The 18,966-nt window shown below is 48.4% G+C and overlaps 3 protein-coding genes across 3 annotated transcripts; all 3 read right to left on the bottom strand.

Annotated features, from left to right (window-relative positions):
* Positions 1 to 2,725: 2,725 nt before the first annotated feature.
* Positions 2,726 to 9,222, bottom strand: FTJAE_10834 (uncharacterized protein; the record flags this gene model as incomplete). The annotated part of the gene is made up of 10 exons (XM_037343715.1): positions 2,726 to 2,799; positions 3,221 to 5,701; positions 5,756 to 5,938; positions 5,999 to 6,582; positions 6,653 to 6,904; positions 6,973 to 7,099; positions 7,719 to 7,982; positions 8,029 to 8,794; positions 8,865 to 9,129; positions 9,182 to 9,222. 10 exons carry the CDS (start codon positions 9,220 to 9,222, stop codon positions 2,726 to 2,728), a joined length of 5,037 nt encoding a protein of 1,678 aa, XP_037202132.1.
* A 379-nt stretch (positions 9,223 to 9,601) lies between these two features.
* FTJAE_10833 (coenzyme a synthetase) lies at positions 9,602 to 14,659 on the bottom strand (the record flags this gene model as incomplete). Its single annotated transcript, XM_037343714.1, has 3 exons — positions 9,602 to 13,319; positions 13,365 to 13,664; positions 13,713 to 14,659. 3 exons carry the CDS (start codon positions 14,657 to 14,659, stop codon positions 9,602 to 9,604), a joined length of 4,965 nt encoding a protein of 1,654 aa, XP_037202131.1.
* Positions 14,660 to 17,370: 2,711 nt separating this feature from the next.
* Positions 17,371 to 18,414, bottom strand: FTJAE_10832 (uncharacterized protein; the record flags this gene model as incomplete). Its single annotated transcript, XM_037343713.1, has 1 exon — positions 17,371 to 18,414. The coding sequence occupies one exon, from the start codon at positions 18,412 to 18,414 to the stop codon at positions 17,371 to 17,373; it is 1,044 nt and encodes a 347-aa protein (XP_037202130.1).
* Positions 18,415 to 18,966: the final 552 nt, after the last annotated feature.

The raw sequence follows: 18,966 nt of genomic DNA, 5'->3' as shown, positions 1-18,966 counted from the left end.
GCAGTTCACGACACGCAGAACATAGGGTAGCGCATACTCAATTATCCGAGAATTCGCCACACCGGAGTGTGTCTGTCTCCATAAAGACCAAAGAAGCATCATAAAGCCTCACTCACTGAAGTGTCATTATGCCCAGCTGAAAGTCAGGCCCGAAAGGCGTCGTAGCTGAGCGAACGAACCAGCGGCAAATTTATATCCGCTAGTCTACATCATGTTGCGGATTGCATGTAGGCTTCTGCATCTTAAAGCCGGACCCGCGGGAGCCGGGACAGGAGCCCCCCACAAAACTTGAAGGTCTAACCAAGCACCAACGTCAATTGCATAATGCGGACGCCAAAGCGTCTAGCAATAAATAGCCTATTGCAGCACACACATCTCAATGTCCTGGGATATTCCGAAAACAGCCTTCAAAACTCCATACTAACTTCGTCATGTTGGAGAAACTCAGTTTTCGAGTCCCCTACCCCCCGTCACAAGTAGGATTTTGGGGACAGCCAACTTCTACTATAAATTGGTGCGAGGAAGTCAGTTTATTTCCCATATCCTTGACCGCTTTCAATCTTCCATCAACTGGTTCAGATTCTAATACATACCCCAGGACTATGTTATCAGTCACTATGCTGCGGAAATTACCAACACATTGACCAACGCGCTATTCATCGCGCTTGGTGTTCGCGGAATGCGGAATTGCCTAAAGTACAAACATGACACCGTGTTTGTCATCGCATATCTGGGCTATTTACTAGTTGGCTGCGGTAGCTTTGCTTTCCACGCGACCTTGTCTTGTATCTTATTCCCTTTCTGAAACGCTAAGTATGCAAGCTCGCTGACAAGTGACTAGATCCAATGCAGCTCGTAGATGAGCTTTCCATGATCTATACGACGTCCATCCTCTGCTATGCGATTTTCACACACGACAGGTCTCGCTTGTTCTCGATATTCCTAGGGGTCGGACTCGTTGTGCTATCCATTTTAATTACCGTACGTACTTCAAATTCTCTGGGCGTGGTATATCACTAACTTGACTCTGCTCCTCAGGCATATTATCACTACATCCAAGACCCTACATTCCACCAAAACGCCTTTAGCATCCTTTTCCTCGCCACAGTGTTCCGGAGCCTGTACACGATGGAAGCAATCTTGCGTCCCAGGTTGTACAACAACTATGTAAACAAGTCCCCCAGGGCTTTTCTGTCAGACGGGGAAGCGCGACGTTCTGTTCAAAAAGCTCATGTTATAATTCGTGAGATGCGATGGATTGTGGCCTTGGGGTTCATCACCTGTGCAGCTGGTATTGCTGCATGGAAATTTGACAACATACGGTGTGTTGAGCTTGTCCGGTGGAGGCATCAGGTGGGATTGCCATGGGGTATACTCCTCGAAGGCCATGGGGTACGTACGTCTCCGTGATTCTCGCATTCAGACAGCTAACAAGTGGCAGTGGTGGTATGTTACTACACAGAGATAGTGTATTATTCTTTTACTAATGATGTCTAGGCACCTGATGACTGGCCTTGGTGTGAACTACTTTATCACCTGGGGTATCTGGCTTAGGCACTGTTTAAATGGCCTGCAGGAACAATACACCTTGCATTGGCCACATAAACTGCTGTCCCTTCCGAATGTGGTTCCCTCGGTGAAAGACTCGAAACACCGGAGGCTACAGTATGCAAAGGACGATATATTCCTGTCCACGAGTTTAGGAAAGAAAGAGATGTAGTTATGCATCATCATCGCTGTCCTTGCTAGCACCAAGCTGAGAGAAAGTGCAGACGAGAGCGCAAAGGTATGACTATCACGGAGGACGATGTTGCCTGAATGAGTGGCTTGACTTGGAAACAGTATGCGGGTCAACGGATTATCATAGTTAAGTCTGGATAAAATAAACAGTCGTAAATACTTGTAAAATGCACCCATTTCTGTTCTCGCAGAATTTGTCTATACACGTAGTCTAATAGACTGTCCTTGACTACTCTACTAACTATTCAAAAGCAGGTGTGAAATCTCTATACCAAGAACAAACTTTCCGCATAAGGGCCGTATCCTGTTCAGAGCCATTAATTCTCCACCTATGTCAAAGTTAGCCACTGCCAGATTCAAAGTATAACGCCGGAATATAGGGAATTGTTTAACAAGACATACAAGACGAATGTCCCATCGTCGCTACAAGAGGCGAACAGCGAGGGATCAGAAGGATGGACGGCAATGTCGTTGCAAAGCGCATTATACGCTTTAACACGAGATACCAGAGTACCTGCAGCTCGGTCCCAGATAAAGATATAGCCATCTGACTTGCAGAATTAGCCAGAAGTGTATAAAACCGAATGCGAGGATAGTTTACCGTCACCCCCAGTAAGAACGAGAGATTCATCATCTCCCCCAAAACAACATCCAATTACATAATCACTAGGAGTTCCGCCGAGCGAAAGGGATCGAATGGAACCAGAGGTCGAGTCGACTAAGACCATCCTCCCGCTTGCCAGCCGCACCAGAACGCTCTGTGAATCGTTACTGACTGAGAGGGAACTAGGGCGGCCTGTAAGCGGTATTGTGAGCTCCAGATTTTGATTATCTGTAGTGTAGATATAAAGTGAGAGTCTATCATCGATAGCAGCGAGGCGTTTTCCATTAGCGAATAATTCAAAAAACTGCACACGATATTTCGTCTCCCAAAAGTTCGGTGTTTCGACATCAATGCCGCCCTTCATGAAACCATGAACGTTATCTAAACAACTAGCGAGGAAAGACCGGTTGTCTGGTAACCAAGCACAATGCGAAAGCTCTTCTCCGCTGATGTGTCTGAAACATCTCAGCAGAACCGCGCTCTGTATGAAGGTAAGTAAAGGTCTTGTAATGGACTGCTGGTATGGAGACAGATGAGAAGCTTTGAGACTACACAATCACGAGCTCACCTCGACATCCCAAAGACGTAAATAGCCACCACGACAACACGTCAGTAACGTGGAACTATTGGGTCCCCAAGCAGCGTTAGGTACCCCTCCATCATGCCCTGGAAGAGAGACCTTGGGACTCCCTGTATATACGTCCCAGACAAGAACATGGCTCGAATCTTGACAAACTGCCAAGGACCTACCGTTAGGGGAAAATTCAAGAGACCATATCTCAGAACCACCACCATCGACGGTAGATATCCTGGAAATTCTCATCTCTTCTGACGGAATGGAATTAATGGCCTCCATTTGCCCCGTAGCCTTCTTACAAGCTAGCGGTGCAATAGGGTTATCCCAGATATATTCATCGGGAAGCTGTATAGACGCGGTTACTAGGGCTGTAGTCCTTTCTGGGGCCAGATCGAGGACTCTTGGATTATCTAGTAACAACCTCTCGATATCAGAATGTCCTTGAAGTCTTGCCCATATCAGTGGCGTTCGTTGATAGTAGTCAGGTTGGTTGACATCCAGATCAACCTTTGAGAGCAACTCGCTCACCAAAGAGGTGTGGCCCTCGCCACACGCATAGGTTAACAGATTCCTTCCCTCATAGTCGCAGGGATATTTAGTGACGCGGGCATCTAGCCATAATATTTCCAGTAAATGGTAATGCCCATGAAACGCGGCCCAAGATACAGCGGTTCTACCCAAATGATCTTGTACGTCTGGCTCAACTCTCGGATCGTTTAATAGGGTTTTGATGAAATCCTCCTGCCCAGCGATTGACGCCCATATCAATGGTGTCCGGCCACGACAGTCTGCCTTGCTTACATCCACATTTTGGTCCAGATGCAGTAGGTCAAAAAGTGCCTTATTTCCACTCGTAGCTGCCCATGATAGTGGCGTTCTGCTCTCTTCATCCCCGCGGTGGGATACGGAACCAGGGAGACTCAGTAGCAGTGCGACGACCTCTGTGTGACTGTGCATGGAGGCCAGCAAGAGTGGGGTCTCTCCTTTCACATTGGGATTATCTAAAAGCAGTCCTCGCCGTTCAGTGAGAAACCTGACAATATCGATGTGGCCATGAATGGCAGCGAGATGTATTGCTGCATTACCAGACAAACTGACCCCATTAAGGTTGGCGCCCACTTCGAGCAGTTCTGTCATTACGCTCGTGTTCTGACCACCGTCTATGATTCTCTTGTAGGGTTTAAACACGTCCACGGGCTTACAGCTCGCACGTCGCAACGCCATGTCCAAAGACAACAGATTCTCTTTAATGGGCCTCATATCAAGGAGAAGCTTGACAATTTCGTGCTCACCAGCCCCAGCAGCATCGATGAGTAATTCGCCGTTACTAACGGAATTCATCGAGTAAAAAGAATTCCAAGATGGCATTTTGTGTTGTAGTTCTGCCGAGCCCAGAAAGTCGAGCACTTTCATGGCAAGCAATGTCTCTGGGAGTCCTGTCCTGTGACAAAACCACCAGATTGAGAATTTTGAGGACATTGCATCGCTTGGAAGCCGCTCATTTGAGGTTGAAGTCAAGGGTTTCGAGATCTGATTTTTCAAGGCCTCGCTCCGCTGCACGAGTTCCAGGGCACATTCCCATACCTGATAGCACGCGTACTCAAGAAGTGGATAGGGCTTGAACTTGGAACGCTGGGGTGATGCATCGTAGTGTTTCATATACGCCCATGAGCTCTTTAAGATGAACCAGGTAGCATCCAGGCGATCAAGGCGAAACTTTGGGGGTGAAACCCTCGGGCTCATCAGATACTCCAGTACTGTACTATGCGCAAAGGACGGAAAGGTTCGGTATGGGTTATCGCCGTCAGGAATAATGACGAGACTAGAAAGTAGGTTCTGCATTTCCGTAGGGTCATCAAATCGGTTTCGTGCGCTGAAAAGGATGGAGAAGCCATCAGACTCAGGTGCTACTTCAGGATCATCAATCTCGAAGGCAGCCAACTCTGACACAGCTGCTAAGTTCAGCCTCGTTGTCGAGAATGCAATCCATCTAAAGACAGCATATGCCTCTTCAAACTTGTCTTCTTCGTCTATGCTTTTCAACATCCTCTCGTACGTTGCTTCCAAGCCTTGGGGAAGCCGTGAGAGTGCTCGCCGGACATCCTTCTCCCTAACTTGCCCCGCCAATGCACGGATCTGCAAGTCAGCCCATCGAAACACGCCTTCAGCCCGGCTTACTAGATAGTCGATGACTTCTTTTTGCAACTCAGCAGACCATTTTGAGTATGGCTTTGACTTGACCACATTCAACAGATGGTGGGAGATGTCTGCATTGACCTGACCAATGTCAAATGGGATTATCGTCTTCTCCAATGGCAGGTCTCGGATAGCCTCTTCAATGGCTTGTTCCTTTCGACTTGTCATGATAATGTGGCATTCGGCTTTGGCCATGAGCGGAATAGTACCTAGTGTCTGGATGACTTCCAGTTGGTCACCACTAGGACTGCATTCATCCAATGCATCGACAACGATAAATACCTGAGGTGTCAAGTCCAATAGGTAACGAAGAATATCCTCGAGATCCTCATCACTTGGGTCTTGGGACGGCTGATACTTATGATACAGCTCCCGGAACCTCCTTGGTACTAAGAAGTTGGGTCCTATGGGCTCGATGAGGGGTTTGAGAATTTGCAATATGAGAGAGATCCGGAACAACCTCGAGAGGTATGCCTGGTCCTTATCCATGTGGTAAGAGAAATAGAAAAAGGCCACAGTTCCCTCTCCTTGCCTTTCAAGATGGTCGATGATCGTGGAAGACAGAATAGTCTTCCCTGAACCAGCTAAGATCTATTAGTAAGAGAAGTGGGTGCGTTCCATGGATTATGAGGACGCACCTTTTGCGTGTAACCACAGGAAAGAATTTGGCTTTGCTTTCCAGCTTTTGAAACTATGTTCAAGAAACCATTTTCCGGTTGTGCTATCGGTGCGATAACGTCTCGCGTCGTTATGGGTGCTTCGTGGATCCAGATACGGGAGCCAATTCAAATAGTCATTCTTCTGTTTCTCGGCAACAGTAGCTAGTGGAGAACTTCAAGAACAAGACTCTCATTGAACATGCGGACAAGACAATTACCTACCATATACCGACGACATGGGAATAACCTGGGTAAACTCTTGAATACTATCCTGGACTCGAGGTCCGTTCAAGTACGACTCTGTCGCTATCATGATCTTCCCAACTTTTTCAAACTCGTCCAAACTGACCTCCCGTAAGCCTTTGTCGACATTGAAGCGAAAGTAGCGACCACCGAGGCCAAATGACTCATGGTTCTCGTAAAAGCGTCGTTCTGTGTCTTCGGTCTCCGTGGTGATGGCGATAATTGCTTTTTTAATCTCTGCTAGATTCTCGCCGAAGTCCTTGGGCTCAGGAATGCCTGTTCCAATGCTCACAAAACATTGGATTCTGTCGGGCGCATCGGGCCAGATACCTTTAGCCTCGTTAAACACTTCCTCGACTGGATTATTACGACCAGTAGCACCGTCAACATAGTCCTGCCAACCGATCTTGATGGGGTCGAAGAATCCAGATGCGGCTGAGGTTGCGCGAGCAGCTTCCCAGATCTTACACTGTGACAAGGACAGGCTATCGACCGATGTGCTCGTGGTGTATGAGCGAATATTGACGGGAGTATTATTGGCTTTTGAATGAGCACAGACAAATCTACAGGTTGCCAGAAGATATATCAGTAGATGCCTTAGTAGTGACAAGCCGGGAAGTGGGGTGTAACTACACTTTGCACTTTCCGTTAGGCTCATAGAATGAGGCCTGTTCATCACCTTCCACCAGACCAGCTGTTTCCATGAACTTCTCAGCAAGAACATCGGATTGGTATTTGCCCGAAGCCTTCCAAATGTCTTTGCTTCTACCAAATACGTTGGACTTGACTCTCTTGAGGCTGAAAGCTGCCTCTGAGAGTTGCAGGTATTTCTCAATGCATTCATCAACGCTCATGTGAAGTCTACCGAGCATGATGGCAATCAGGCTGCAGAAGAAAGTAGATGTTCGTTAGATATCTGCCCACATATTAAAGTGAGTACTGGTAGTACATACCCTCCTGTACTTGTGCCTCCGATGAGGTCAAAATAATCGCATGGCTTTGTCGTATCTGCAACATTTATCCTTTTCATCAAGTGTTTAAGAATAATCAAGGAGGACAGTCCACGAATGCCACCACCGTCTACAGAATGTTAATAGGGTATATGGTGATGGCAACTGGGTAACTTGAACTGCGGAAACGTACCAAGGGACAGAAGCTTAATAGTATTAGATTTTTCAAGATCTTCCATCTCCACAATCCCAGCAAGAATACACTGAAAGCACCTAAAGGCTTTTTCTGTGATGGCCGACTGGCCTCTATGATTTGACTCCCGACTATAAGGGTTAGGCTTTAGGCTGCGAACACAGATAATGAATGGCAACACGATATTTTGGTCGTAGCAGCTGATGGTTGCATCGCGCGCCTTAGCTCGATATGCTCTTAGTAGAAACCAGTGATGGGGCGAGCGTAGATCAACTCGTGTCTGATGATGACAGAAGACGGAATGAAACAGCGTCAGCAGCAATCAGCAATACCAAGACTGGGCTGATGCAATGCTGCCCAGTTGCTGCCTAACAAATAAGAGACAAGCCACAACGCATAATGCAATATCAGGCATAGAGAGTAAGCAAATCTGACTAAGCCTGCTATTATACTTGATACCTAATCTTTCCTGTTATAACAAACCGCTAAATGTCTCTAGATTCATAACTACCTTGTATTTAACTATAATCAGTTTCTGTGTTACTGATATTCTCACCATTCTTTATCCGATCATCCCACCACTTGTGAATATCTGGTGCTCCCGATACTAGCATTTTAATATCTCCATCAATCAGGAAACTGTCCAGAGCGCTCTCTTCAAAGTTATCCACGTTATCCATTCGCAGGGCCCGAAGAGAATAGCTTTGGCAAAATGATATCAAGTTCGGTGCCAAAACTGAATGCGGTTTTGTGATGAGATGAGGGAGTCGTTCCATAAACCCTGTTCCTCTTCTACCCTCCATGGCCGAGATTGCTTCAGCTGAACATAGTTAGATTTGACCAAAAATGGGGGAAGCAATACTTACCTAGTCCGAAACGAATGAGCTCCCGCTCGGTTTCAAGAATGCGATAATTCGAGAATATTGAATTGCCTGTTTCCATCTTGCGAGCGATGATATGGAGGTAATACACCAGCAATTCGAAAGGATAAGAGTTCTCAATCCAAATATCCCAAAAGTTTCCACCGTGCGCCATCTCAACGGACGAAACCATGTCATTCCATATCGGCTTCTCGATGATCCACTGTAGAGACTCCAGCAACCAAAGTTGATCACCGAAAGAATCGATAGACCGCCCGAGAGTAGCTGCTGCTTTGCTCATCAAAAACTTCTCGCGGTCTTGGAAAGACATTCTCGATCGCCAGACGATGGGGTTTTGCAGGTGTCCCTTAAAGATATCTCTAATTTCACCGGGCGCAACGAATATCGCCTCGGAATCAAGCCACATAGCCATGTCGTAGTCAAAATGCTCGGCTGCGGACATCTTCTTGATCGATTGATAGGCATATTTATCATATTTCTTCAGCAAACCGCTCGTGTCTTCAGGTGTTAGGTCCGTTCGTAGTCTGGCTGGCAAAATGTCGTAGAGGTTCACGATGTTAAAAATCGGATTCTTTCCAAGAACGTTGTCCTTTGGTGTTTTCCACCGACTGAACGTCGGATTACAGTCTTTGAGGGTCGAGAGAAGCTTGGTGAGGCCTTCGACTTCGGCAGAGTTGGAGACGATGATGTGCCAATCCACCTTGTCATGATCGACGCAAAGACACTTGACGGATTGGAAATAGCGAAAGACCTGAGGGAAATGTCCATCCTCGATGTAGTGTTAGATTCGCGATTATAGCGGTGAACAGGGAGGGTCTCACAAAGGTTGGTAGTAACACGGCGAGGCGCTTAGTCCCTATGGGCTGCACCTCGCTGAATACGGGATGCTCAGGTTTGTAATTGACGAGCCTGTCGGTGTATCGACTATCGTTGGCTGGTTGTGGCGGCCATGATGGTGGGTCTGAAGGAGCCCATGAAGTCTCAATATCGTTCGGTCGGAATGGGAGATGAGATGATGTGTGAAGCGCGAAAAACACGACGGTCGAAAACGTCAGAACCGAAACTCCAATTAAAGCGTTTTTGAGCCTGCATCGCCAATTAGTGTTGTCCAGCAGAGTGTCTCAAATGTGTAGCTGACTTGCCAGGAAAGATAGTTGGGCTTGACAAAGAGCTGCTCATAAGAATACGACATCTTCATGTCAAACATCCTATTCATAACAGCACCAAGCAAAAGATGGTCTTTTGGTGGAGGAAGGATGCTCAGAAAGGGAGAAACGGGAAATGCTTCTAAATCCCATAAATCACATGATGGGTTCCAGACCGCGAAACTTTTAGCAGCATGCCAGCTCGTGTTCTAGCTCTGCGACTAGTAAAGCTTGTTCTATTTCATTCCTCTAATAAGGCTAGCGAGGCACATGGCGCGATGAAAGCAGGTCGCGAAACTGAAACTAAGCCTGAATTAATTGACTGGAATGAAGACCATCTATTTCTACCGAACTAAACGCCATGACAAGGAATTCTATATTCTATACCACCCAATCACTCCCCCACATGTAAATCAAATCCGTTTTCCGCTAAACTCCTCTGCCGGCCAACCCTGCATCGTCCTCTTCTCCTCGACAACATCGCCACCCATGATAAGCGTATGCTCCAACAAGCAACTATCACTCTTCATCTGCGCGCCACTCAAAAGTCGACTCCCCGTTCGGAGTACACATGTATCGCCAATCTCAACTCTGTTCAAGTCGAACTTGCCACGTGTGTTGATGTGTGCTACGACACTGGCGTCATCGACACCGACGCGATCGCCAAGGGTGATAAGATCAGGCTCAGTGAACATCAGGCTCGGAGCACCGTTGACAAAGAGTGCGCAATCTTTGCCGATTTTGGCACCCATGAGCTTGAAGTAGATTACCATCCAGTGAGTACCGGTGAGGAGGTTGAGAATACCATTGCCCTTGTAGCATTGTCGACGGAGACGCTCAATGCCGAGAAAGATCTGCCAGCGCTGGCAGTACGGAGACTTGTCCCAGTCATAGTTGCCAGCTTTGCGACGGCCCATGAGTAGCCACTTTGATCCAATGATGATGGCCAGCGCAAGGATGGATTGGATCGTGGAGAGGACGGCGATGCCAGCAAACATGGTGAGGAAGATGGCGACAAGGTCGAACCAGACGTTCATGCCACGAGGAAAAGAGCTTCGGAACATTATACCCACAAACTGGATAGATGAGACGCTGGGAACATCCCAGTAGACAGCGGTGAAGACTGTGAAGAAGGCAGAGTAGCAGAAGATGGCGAAGGGACCGAGGACATGGTAAGGTGCTAGCTTCAGGTAGAAAGCTCGACCGAATGGGGATAGATGCTGTGCCCAGTCTCCTTTACCATCACTGGCCTCGGTGTCGCTTCCAGATGTGATGCTGGGCTGTGTGCCAGGGCGGTCTTTCCCATCGTTGAACTTCTTTTCGTTGGTGAGAGTATCCTCCGACTGCATGTTGCGAATGGGAGAGCGAGAGACCTTGGTGTCACTACCGATTGATAAACAGACGGCGTCGCCTGCCTTGGAGCCGACGTAGGTACCGTCAGAGACATAGTTTCCGTTTCTCTTGGTCAAGGCACCAGAGCCCATAGTGGTCCGTTCACCGACTGTGACACCAGGAAGAAGACAAACACGATCAGCGATCATGGCGCGGTCTTGTATGGTGACCTTCTCAGATCCAATGCCATCAGAGGTGACGAGATGAGAACGGGAGCCAAAGACTACATCGTTACCAACATCAATGAGATGGTAATCGCCAATGGTAGGACCAGTACCAGGCCAGTACACGCGCTCACCAATCTTGGCACCCAGCATTCTCAATGCAATAGACGTAGCCTCGTAGTGCTGCCCAAACAAAGAAGTCATCCGATGCAGCTTGCCCTCAGGCAACAGCGTCTTGATCAAGTTCGCTCTCCAGATATCCACCGTGGATTGCGAGTTGGCTCTTAACCTGCCAAAGATGCAGTCCAGAGTAGACTTGACCAATATGACGAACCCGAAGAGGAAGAATGGACCGAATAGGCATCCAAGAGCAAGAGCGAGGTAATGATAGGCGATTCGGTTGGGCTGAGTAAACCAGTCCACACTGCTCCTCAATGGGGCCTTGTGGTTTACCTTTTGACCCTGTGTAGTGACCATGCCGACAAGACCGGCCATCCAAGGGACTGCGGAGAGGAATAGGCCGATGAGCTTGAGGGGCATGGTGAAGAGTAGATTCAGCACCCAGTGAGGCTTGGGCTTCTCGCTTGGAAGCTGATCTCTGTACTCCTCACTTGCATCCTGCATCTCCCAGCTTGATGAGTTGAAGCCTAGGCATGTATCAGGCGGCATGTTGGTACCAGGTGCGATGATGGAAGACACGCCAACAGAACAGTTGCTTCCAATGGTGATGCGACCAAGATACATCGATGTATTCCCCTCAGCAGCAAAAGGTCGACAGATGCATCTTGTAAGGTTACAATCATCACCAATCTCAATCAAATCCCACTCCCCAATCGCCGCACCCTCAAGCTTGACATTCTTGCCAATCTTGGCCCCCATAAGCCGACAGTAAATCCTCTCCGTTGTCTCATTCGCATCAAAGAAGCCCTTGCCGCAGATCGCAACAATCTTTTGCACAAGCCACCATCGTGTATGGTACATTCCCCACATGGGGTACAGTCCCTCCCGATAGCGACCGATGATGAGCCACTTGCAGATGATGCCGACAATAGGTGATACAAAGCCCATGATTATACGCGCGATGAGCATGGAGACGGTGAGGTTGAGAAAACGACCGGGGAGGGAGTGGTTGGTAGGGAGCTTTTGAGAGTGCGCGAGGGTTACGAAGAAGATTGTCCATTGGACGGCGCGACGAAGGGGGTAGAAGATCACGAGTGGGAAGAGTTGAAGGATCATGAGGAAGGGGTTGGTAGAACTGCAAGTCTCGGTACATCCCACGATGGCCTTGGGTTCATCAGACTCATCGGTCTTACTATCGAGCATCTTGTCAATCTGTGCAGCGATAGATGTGACGGTGCCACCGTTAAAGACTGCTGTGATGGGAAGGCTGATGCTGAACTCGGTGCGGAGCATTGAGAGAAGACGACCGGCGCGGAGGGAGTCACCGCCGAGACCGAAGAAGTCGGCGTCGCCGGGGATGTCTGCCGGTGGGAGGGATAGGACTTCGGCGAAGGCTTTGGTGACGAGGCCTTCTGTACTGGCTGCTAGTTTGTTGAGTGATGTCAATTGGAGTTGCTCGAGTTCTGAGAGGAGTACCTCGACGTCGATATTACCGGATGGATCCTTCTGGAATGGGTGAGGCATGACGTGAATCTCGGAGGGGATCATGTAGTTGTCGATGACTGATGCCAGCTGGTGCCGAATGCTGCTGGCGATATCAGAGCCAATAGTGATCTCAGCCTTCTTAGGCGCAAGGACGGCTTCTGGAGAACCATCGTGAGTGCTGGGAAGGCAAAAGACGTCAAGTTCTGGTACAAGAGCTTCAATATGAGTCGCAAGCTTGGTGTAGTCAACAGCACAAGGCGAGCACTGTATGGCCTCTGACAGAGGTGTATCAGCCAAAGGACAAACGGCATCCCAATGCCTACCCATGTAAGGTGTGTCATCAGTGATAGAAGGAAGTCCAAGCCGTTGACCAAGCTTGATACGTAGAACCTTGTTGTTGTTCTTAGGAAGGTCATCCATATACGTGATCAAGACGGGCCACTTCGCCTGCTGAAGAGAAGACTTCAACGCACCGTGAAGGGTCCTCAGATCAACACGTGGAGCATCAGGAGGCGTGACGAGGACAATAGCGACGACTTCTTGAAGAACGTCATGCGTTGCCGAAAAAGCCAAAGCCTGTGCAACCTTCCCGTAGATGGGCGAGTCACTCATTCGCGACGCCGTCATGATAGCATTCTCAACCTCGAATGGAGATATCAGCTCTCCACCACGGTTGATAACTTCTTTACTCCGACCAGTGATGTAAAGATATCCATCATCGTCCATATATCCAAGATCGCCAGTGTCGAACCAGCCGGCTTCGTTGAAAGGTGACTTGTCGTATGTACCATCTGGCTTGAGGTAGCCAGGGAAGACAGGTTCGCCGCGAACACAGATGCGACCTACTGTGCCATTTGGGACGGTACGTTCGGACCAGTCGAGGATGGTAAGTTCGGGGCCGGTGCTGATACCTGATGTACCTTCGCGATCGAGGCGGTAGTTTAGTGGGGGTGTAGAAATGGGCATGCACCTGTACCTGTTAGCATCCATCATCGTGAGGGCGTAAGCAACTTACTCTGTCATTCCATAGCTTGGTAAGACGACGCAGTTGAACGTGTCCCTCAACTGATACGCCAAAGAGGGCAATAAGCCACCAGCAGCGTTACAAGCCAACCGGATCCGGCTTTTTCGCAAAGCTTCTGGTCGCGCAGCTGCTTCTGCGATTATGATGGAGTGCATCGATGGGGAAGCGTAGTACCACGTTGGTTGAATGGTCTCAGCCACGTCCCAGAAGAGATTGGCATCGAAGGAGGGACAACAGACTGTAGAGCCGCCGGAGAATATCGGTGCAAAGATGTTTCGAACTAAACCTCCTCTGTTCATCGTCAGCAGAGGTTATGAGCAGGATGGTGAAGTGACTTACACGTGGTAGAGAGGCATCATGTTCAGACAGATGTCTTCTGCTGTGAGACCCCATGATTCAATGACGAAAGCGACACCAGCGATGATGGAGTGGACTGTCAGCGGTACTACTTTCTTGGTACCCGACGTTCCACTCGTGAAGAGAATCAGGCCAATGTCATCAGCCTTGTTAGCGACTCGCTCTGCGCTGCCAGTGGGAATAGCTTCTCCATCGATTGTCCTTAGCGAGATGCCCTCATCTCGAGTCCAGTCCATGATGAAGATCTGGATATTGTGATCTGATACCCAACTGGCATCGAGTTGGAGTTTTGTGTACTCATCCTTGGTTGTGAGGATAAAGTCCGCTCGGGCTTGGAGAATGTCCGCTCGGAATTGTTCTGCTCCAGCGGCCGGGTTGATTGGCGATGCGGTGTAGTAAGTCGTGACCGCGATGCATGTAGCTGCTACTAAGGGACCATTTGGCAGTGCGATAGAAACAACAGGTCTCTTGGCTGATGAGTTAACGGGGAGTTGGAAGTTGTCGACAAAGTGTCGTAGTGCGCGACGGGTGATGACATCCTCATCTGTTGGGGCACGTAGGGCTGGCTTGTCATCGCACCCAATGAACTGCGCAAAGGATGTATAAGAGCTCTTAACTAGCGCTGAAGCTCGCTCAATTAGGGAAGAGAGCTCGTGAGTACTCTTTGTCTTGGCATCTTCTGGGAGTTGAGTGTAGATGCGTGTGTAAGTCTTGATGAGTTGGAAGACTGGCCATGGACCAGATAATTCCTCAAGGAGATGACATATAGTGTAGAGGCAGGAGATGGAATGTTGTTGGGTTGTAAGAATGGCAGCCAAGAGATCAGCTCTGTCTGGGTTCAATGCTACAAGGGACTTGAACTGTTGACTCTCCCTGACCGCCGTTGGCGGTACGTCGCACAGCTCCCGTAGTAAACACGGCACACTCATATCTCGATGAACAAAGCGGTAATAAAGATGATCCTTTGACTCAGAGTAATGAAGATCTGATAATCCTCTTCATCACAGCGCTCTCCCATCTCTATATACCAACTGTCCAGCCTGCCAGCTTCCATCATAGCCCTTCCACATTTTTACCCAATTTCGTCTCGCCGATAGATCAACAGGCAGAATATGAAGTCTAATCTGCAATGGCACGTCCAAAGATCAACCAAACCTGAAATCAAATCACAAAGGTCCTACCGCCGGTCCACTCCATCCCACTTAGACTTATTGGCGCCCCGATTTACGACAAGGGATTCTCCTGTAGATCCGATTTGATCTTCACGGCATTTCCTCTTGGGCTCCATACTCTACACGCTAGATAACAGCTGAGTGGGTGGACTGCCCGGCATTGCCACGGGTTAATCACTGCTGACAAGCACGACAAGTTCCACGAGTGCCGGCGCTTGGTATACACTAAGGGGCGGAGTGACATATTATTTTCTTTGGTGGCCGTGCAGAAGCGGTTCGTGCGCTGATGTCACAAAAAGACTTACGACGACGAATAGTTTTTTCTTGACTCGTGAAAAAGGGCCAGTTTGAGGCTATGGTTATATCCACCGATTGAGTTTACGTCAATGTAAGGTCGAACCGTAAATGCTCCCTGTTCATCTATTTCCCGATTGGTTGGGGTGATGTAACATGGTCTTTGAGCCGCATGGTGCAGGGATCTACGACCCCGGTCTCGGAGGGAAACACGTAAGCTCAGTTCATGATATCGATTTGATAAAGTGAGCGAGTTTCAAAAGGTCCGGGGATTACTAAGGGATTTGTAGATCGGTAGTTGGACACGAGGTAGGCCTGGTGATTCTGAGTCAGGCAGGGTTGAGAGACTGAGCGGCCGAATGGCGCAGTGATTGGATGCAAGGCATTGTGCGATGCAGGTGATATAATTGATTACCATCTTGAGTAAAGAAAAGACATTCCAAGTTCTGTCTGCTGATTTAAACTCTGAGCCACAAGTCTTAATTGCAAATATTCGATTCTCCGTGCAGGAGTTACTGCGCAGCTGAGACGCGTATCTCACGGCCCGCGATGACATATGTTCCAAGTTGGAAATTCCATCAATTAAGCGAATCATCAAGCTTAACCCCATACATTGCCAGTATCCCCAAGAAGAGGCTAAAATAAGGATAATCCCAATATCACGGGGTAATAAATCCTCCGATAAGCTGTTTCTAGATAATTAACGACCTTCCAAAGTGGGACTCCGACACGTCAGCTGTCATTGGGCTTCCCGTAAATCTATATCGAGACGGCCCCGTCTATTAAACTTTCTTCCGCTGCGGCTTTCCCGTCTCTTTCTGCTCCCCGAAACCTTACTATACTTCATCTTACTATCATGAGATTGGGCTGACGAATGGTTCTGTTACTGTCATGAGAGCAACTGCCGAAAGAGCTGCTAGTGGCTGACGGACTCATCATGCACAGGTTGCCTTGTAAGGCGGTTATGGTTTGTCAGACACGAATGGGAAGCACCTCCTCGTACACAGAAGATAAAATCGTTCAGGTTTCGCACTGGTACCAGTAGTAAGTCATCGTGTCTAGGCATCGACTCCCTGCTCATGCTGCGTCTCACTCATCTCGGGGAAAAGGATGCACAAGCTTGTAAGCTCATTACCAGCTGCAACAATTTCCATGTGTTAGAGATCAGTAGTGACTCGTCGACTTCCGGTCATCTCTCTAGTTGCACTGAATATCCCAGCACTCACGCTCCAACCAATCACTATCACGCTCAAATGTCACACTCCTCTTATCTTCATAGCACCATGCCTAGTCTCATCGTCGATGCTACAGACCATGCTGCCGCCTTTCCCGCTTCTGCTGATGCACGCTAAAACTTTATTCACTGGTCTTATCTCCTCCGTCCCCTGCGTTGCACTCCGTCGGCGCTAATGTAAGGGAGATTTTCCAGCCATTGACCTCCCTGTCCACGCATTGGATTCCTCATTGAGCTTGGGAATCATTGGAGACCTTCGTCTTGGTTGGTAGCAAACTCATGCCATTGAGCTTGGCCATAAATTCTGACGGTGGCAAGGCTACAACGCCGAACCAATTGGCATCTCTCAAGACCGCAACCTAAATGGGCAATGAACACTAAGTTGTAAGCCAAAGCTTCAAATCCCGGCTGAGAAGAAACGTGTACTGCGTGGTAGAAGTTGATGCATGATTGACCACGTATTCAAACCGTAAGTCCCCTCACATAGAATGCTCTGGAATTACAATATCGTATACATTGGATCAAGTCATCTTGGATCCCCTAGCATAATTCCCTTCGCCCAGGGCAAGATTATGCTTGATTCCGAAATGTCCTGCTTGTTGACCCAGAACTGCGTCGTTGACAATTAAAAATCTCAAGCTTCCAGTTTGTCATGATCATTTACTTTTTTGAACAGACTAATGACGTAGCCAAGCCCAGATCAACATTCGTTCAATCTCATTAAGCCAGCTTTCTTCAGAAGTCAGTGCATATTTCTTTGCGGTATCTCTTCAAATATTAATAGTACAGACGTAATTGACTTGCTCCCCATGCTTTTATTTATTCCGAGTCTATATCAGATGATTGACAGAAACCTCACGCAGTCGCCTTTGATCTCTTTTTCGCGAGTCTTTTGAACGCTTGGTGGTTTGCGCGGAGTAGTATTCTTTGACGATGCCAACTATGGCCTACCGGCTATGAAAGATCCCTCGTGTCCCCCTATTGAAGATGCACACCACTCTCCAACTTGCATCTCCTGTTCAATTGATGGCGGCTGGGTCCGGGTGGAGTTCTGCGTGCTGAGAGGAGCAACGAGATGATTTCCCGGGTTGAAATGGTTTTCAGTCTCGACTTGGCGCCAGCCACTGCCACCATCCTGATAGCTTGTGCCGTGCCCTTCCCGCCAACGATGAAACCTCATCTCTTGGATCAAAGAGTAAAAGGCTTTGGTAACATCCTCGGTGGGTTGTTTCATGTGCTTCCAGAGCTCTTCCGGTTTGGCATTAGCCCTCCATATCATCAGATCCAGCGGAGTTTGGTCATAGGCGTCTTTGCCATCTGGATCCGGTTCTGTAAGACCATGCGTACGTAGGTATGAAATGTGATCCAGGTCTCCGTACATAGCTGCGTAATGCAAGATAGATCTCTTCATAACGGTGAGGAGATCAAGTCTTGCGCCTCTTGTTTGAAGAAAGTCAAAGACGCTATTACACCAGGGGATACGAGACGCGAGGTGAATAGGTGTCCGGCCATATGTATCCACCGCATTGATGTCGGCTCCTCCCTTCAGAAGTGCCTCCAGTTTTCCAATACAGTCCCATGGCTCAGCCGCGTTGCGACTTGCCTCGATGAGGTAATGCATTGGAGCAAATCCTATAACATCAGCCTGGTGGTTCGGGTCAGCACCATGCTTTAGCAGAACCTGAACTACTTCCGTTGAGCCTTCCTCTACAGACGTGCAAGCAGCATGCAATGCGGTACATCCCTTCGAATCCTCGGTATCAGGGTTGCTGCCCAATTTGAGCAGGGCCTCAACGACATCAACCCATCCGTAGAAAGCAGCGACGTGGAGGTGAGGATGACTCCACATCTCGTTGACATGATCCAGGCGAGACAGACGCCAGAAGATGGTGAGTGTAACATTCAGGAAGAGAAAGTCATCAGGATCCTTCTCGACCTGGACAAAGTGCTGTCTGCGACCTTCTATTGAAGTGGTCAGTCGCATGGTCATACTTAGGGGACAAGGTATATTAACGAGACTTAGTCATGGTAAGTGTTCACAGACTTCGAACACCTAAGTAGAAGAAAGGTCTGGCGTATATTAGGTGATGAAGAGGGTCCCGCATAAACTCGTAGATGTGGGAGGATTCATGCTTTATATACACAGTGAGGACTCAGCCGGGCCATGGCAACACAGACTTTGAGAAGCATCCTCACGGAGCTCTAATATTCAGACTTTGAGAGAGGGGGAAGCATCCGCCGTTCTTATTGGGCGGGAGGGTATGCCTTTGATACTGTGTGTTATCGATAAACTCATTGTGACACATGAGCACGGTTTAATAAGCCACCAGTGAACCATGTTGTTTCCTGGGAGTGGCTTAGATCGCTCCACGCGTGTTGTAAGTTAGTTTACCAAGGCTTATTGTAAGACATAATTCGCATAGCTGTCTTGTCAGTGGTCAACTGAGTTTAAGCTCTGCGTGGATTATGAAGCTCTAGTGGAACTGGAACGTCACGCAAGCTCACGTGTCGAGGGATGTTAAATTACTTTTCACCA

Source organism: Fusarium tjaetaba, assembly GCF_013396195.1.
Source record: "Fusarium tjaetaba strain NRRL 66243 chromosome Unknown NRRL66243_c0000255, whole genome shotgun sequence".
Classification (NCBI taxonomy): Eukaryota; Fungi; Ascomycota; class Sordariomycetes; order Hypocreales; family Nectriaceae; genus Fusarium; species Fusarium tjaetaba.
Note: the sequence above shows the minus strand (reverse complement) of the source record. Positions and strands in the feature narration are given on the sequence as shown.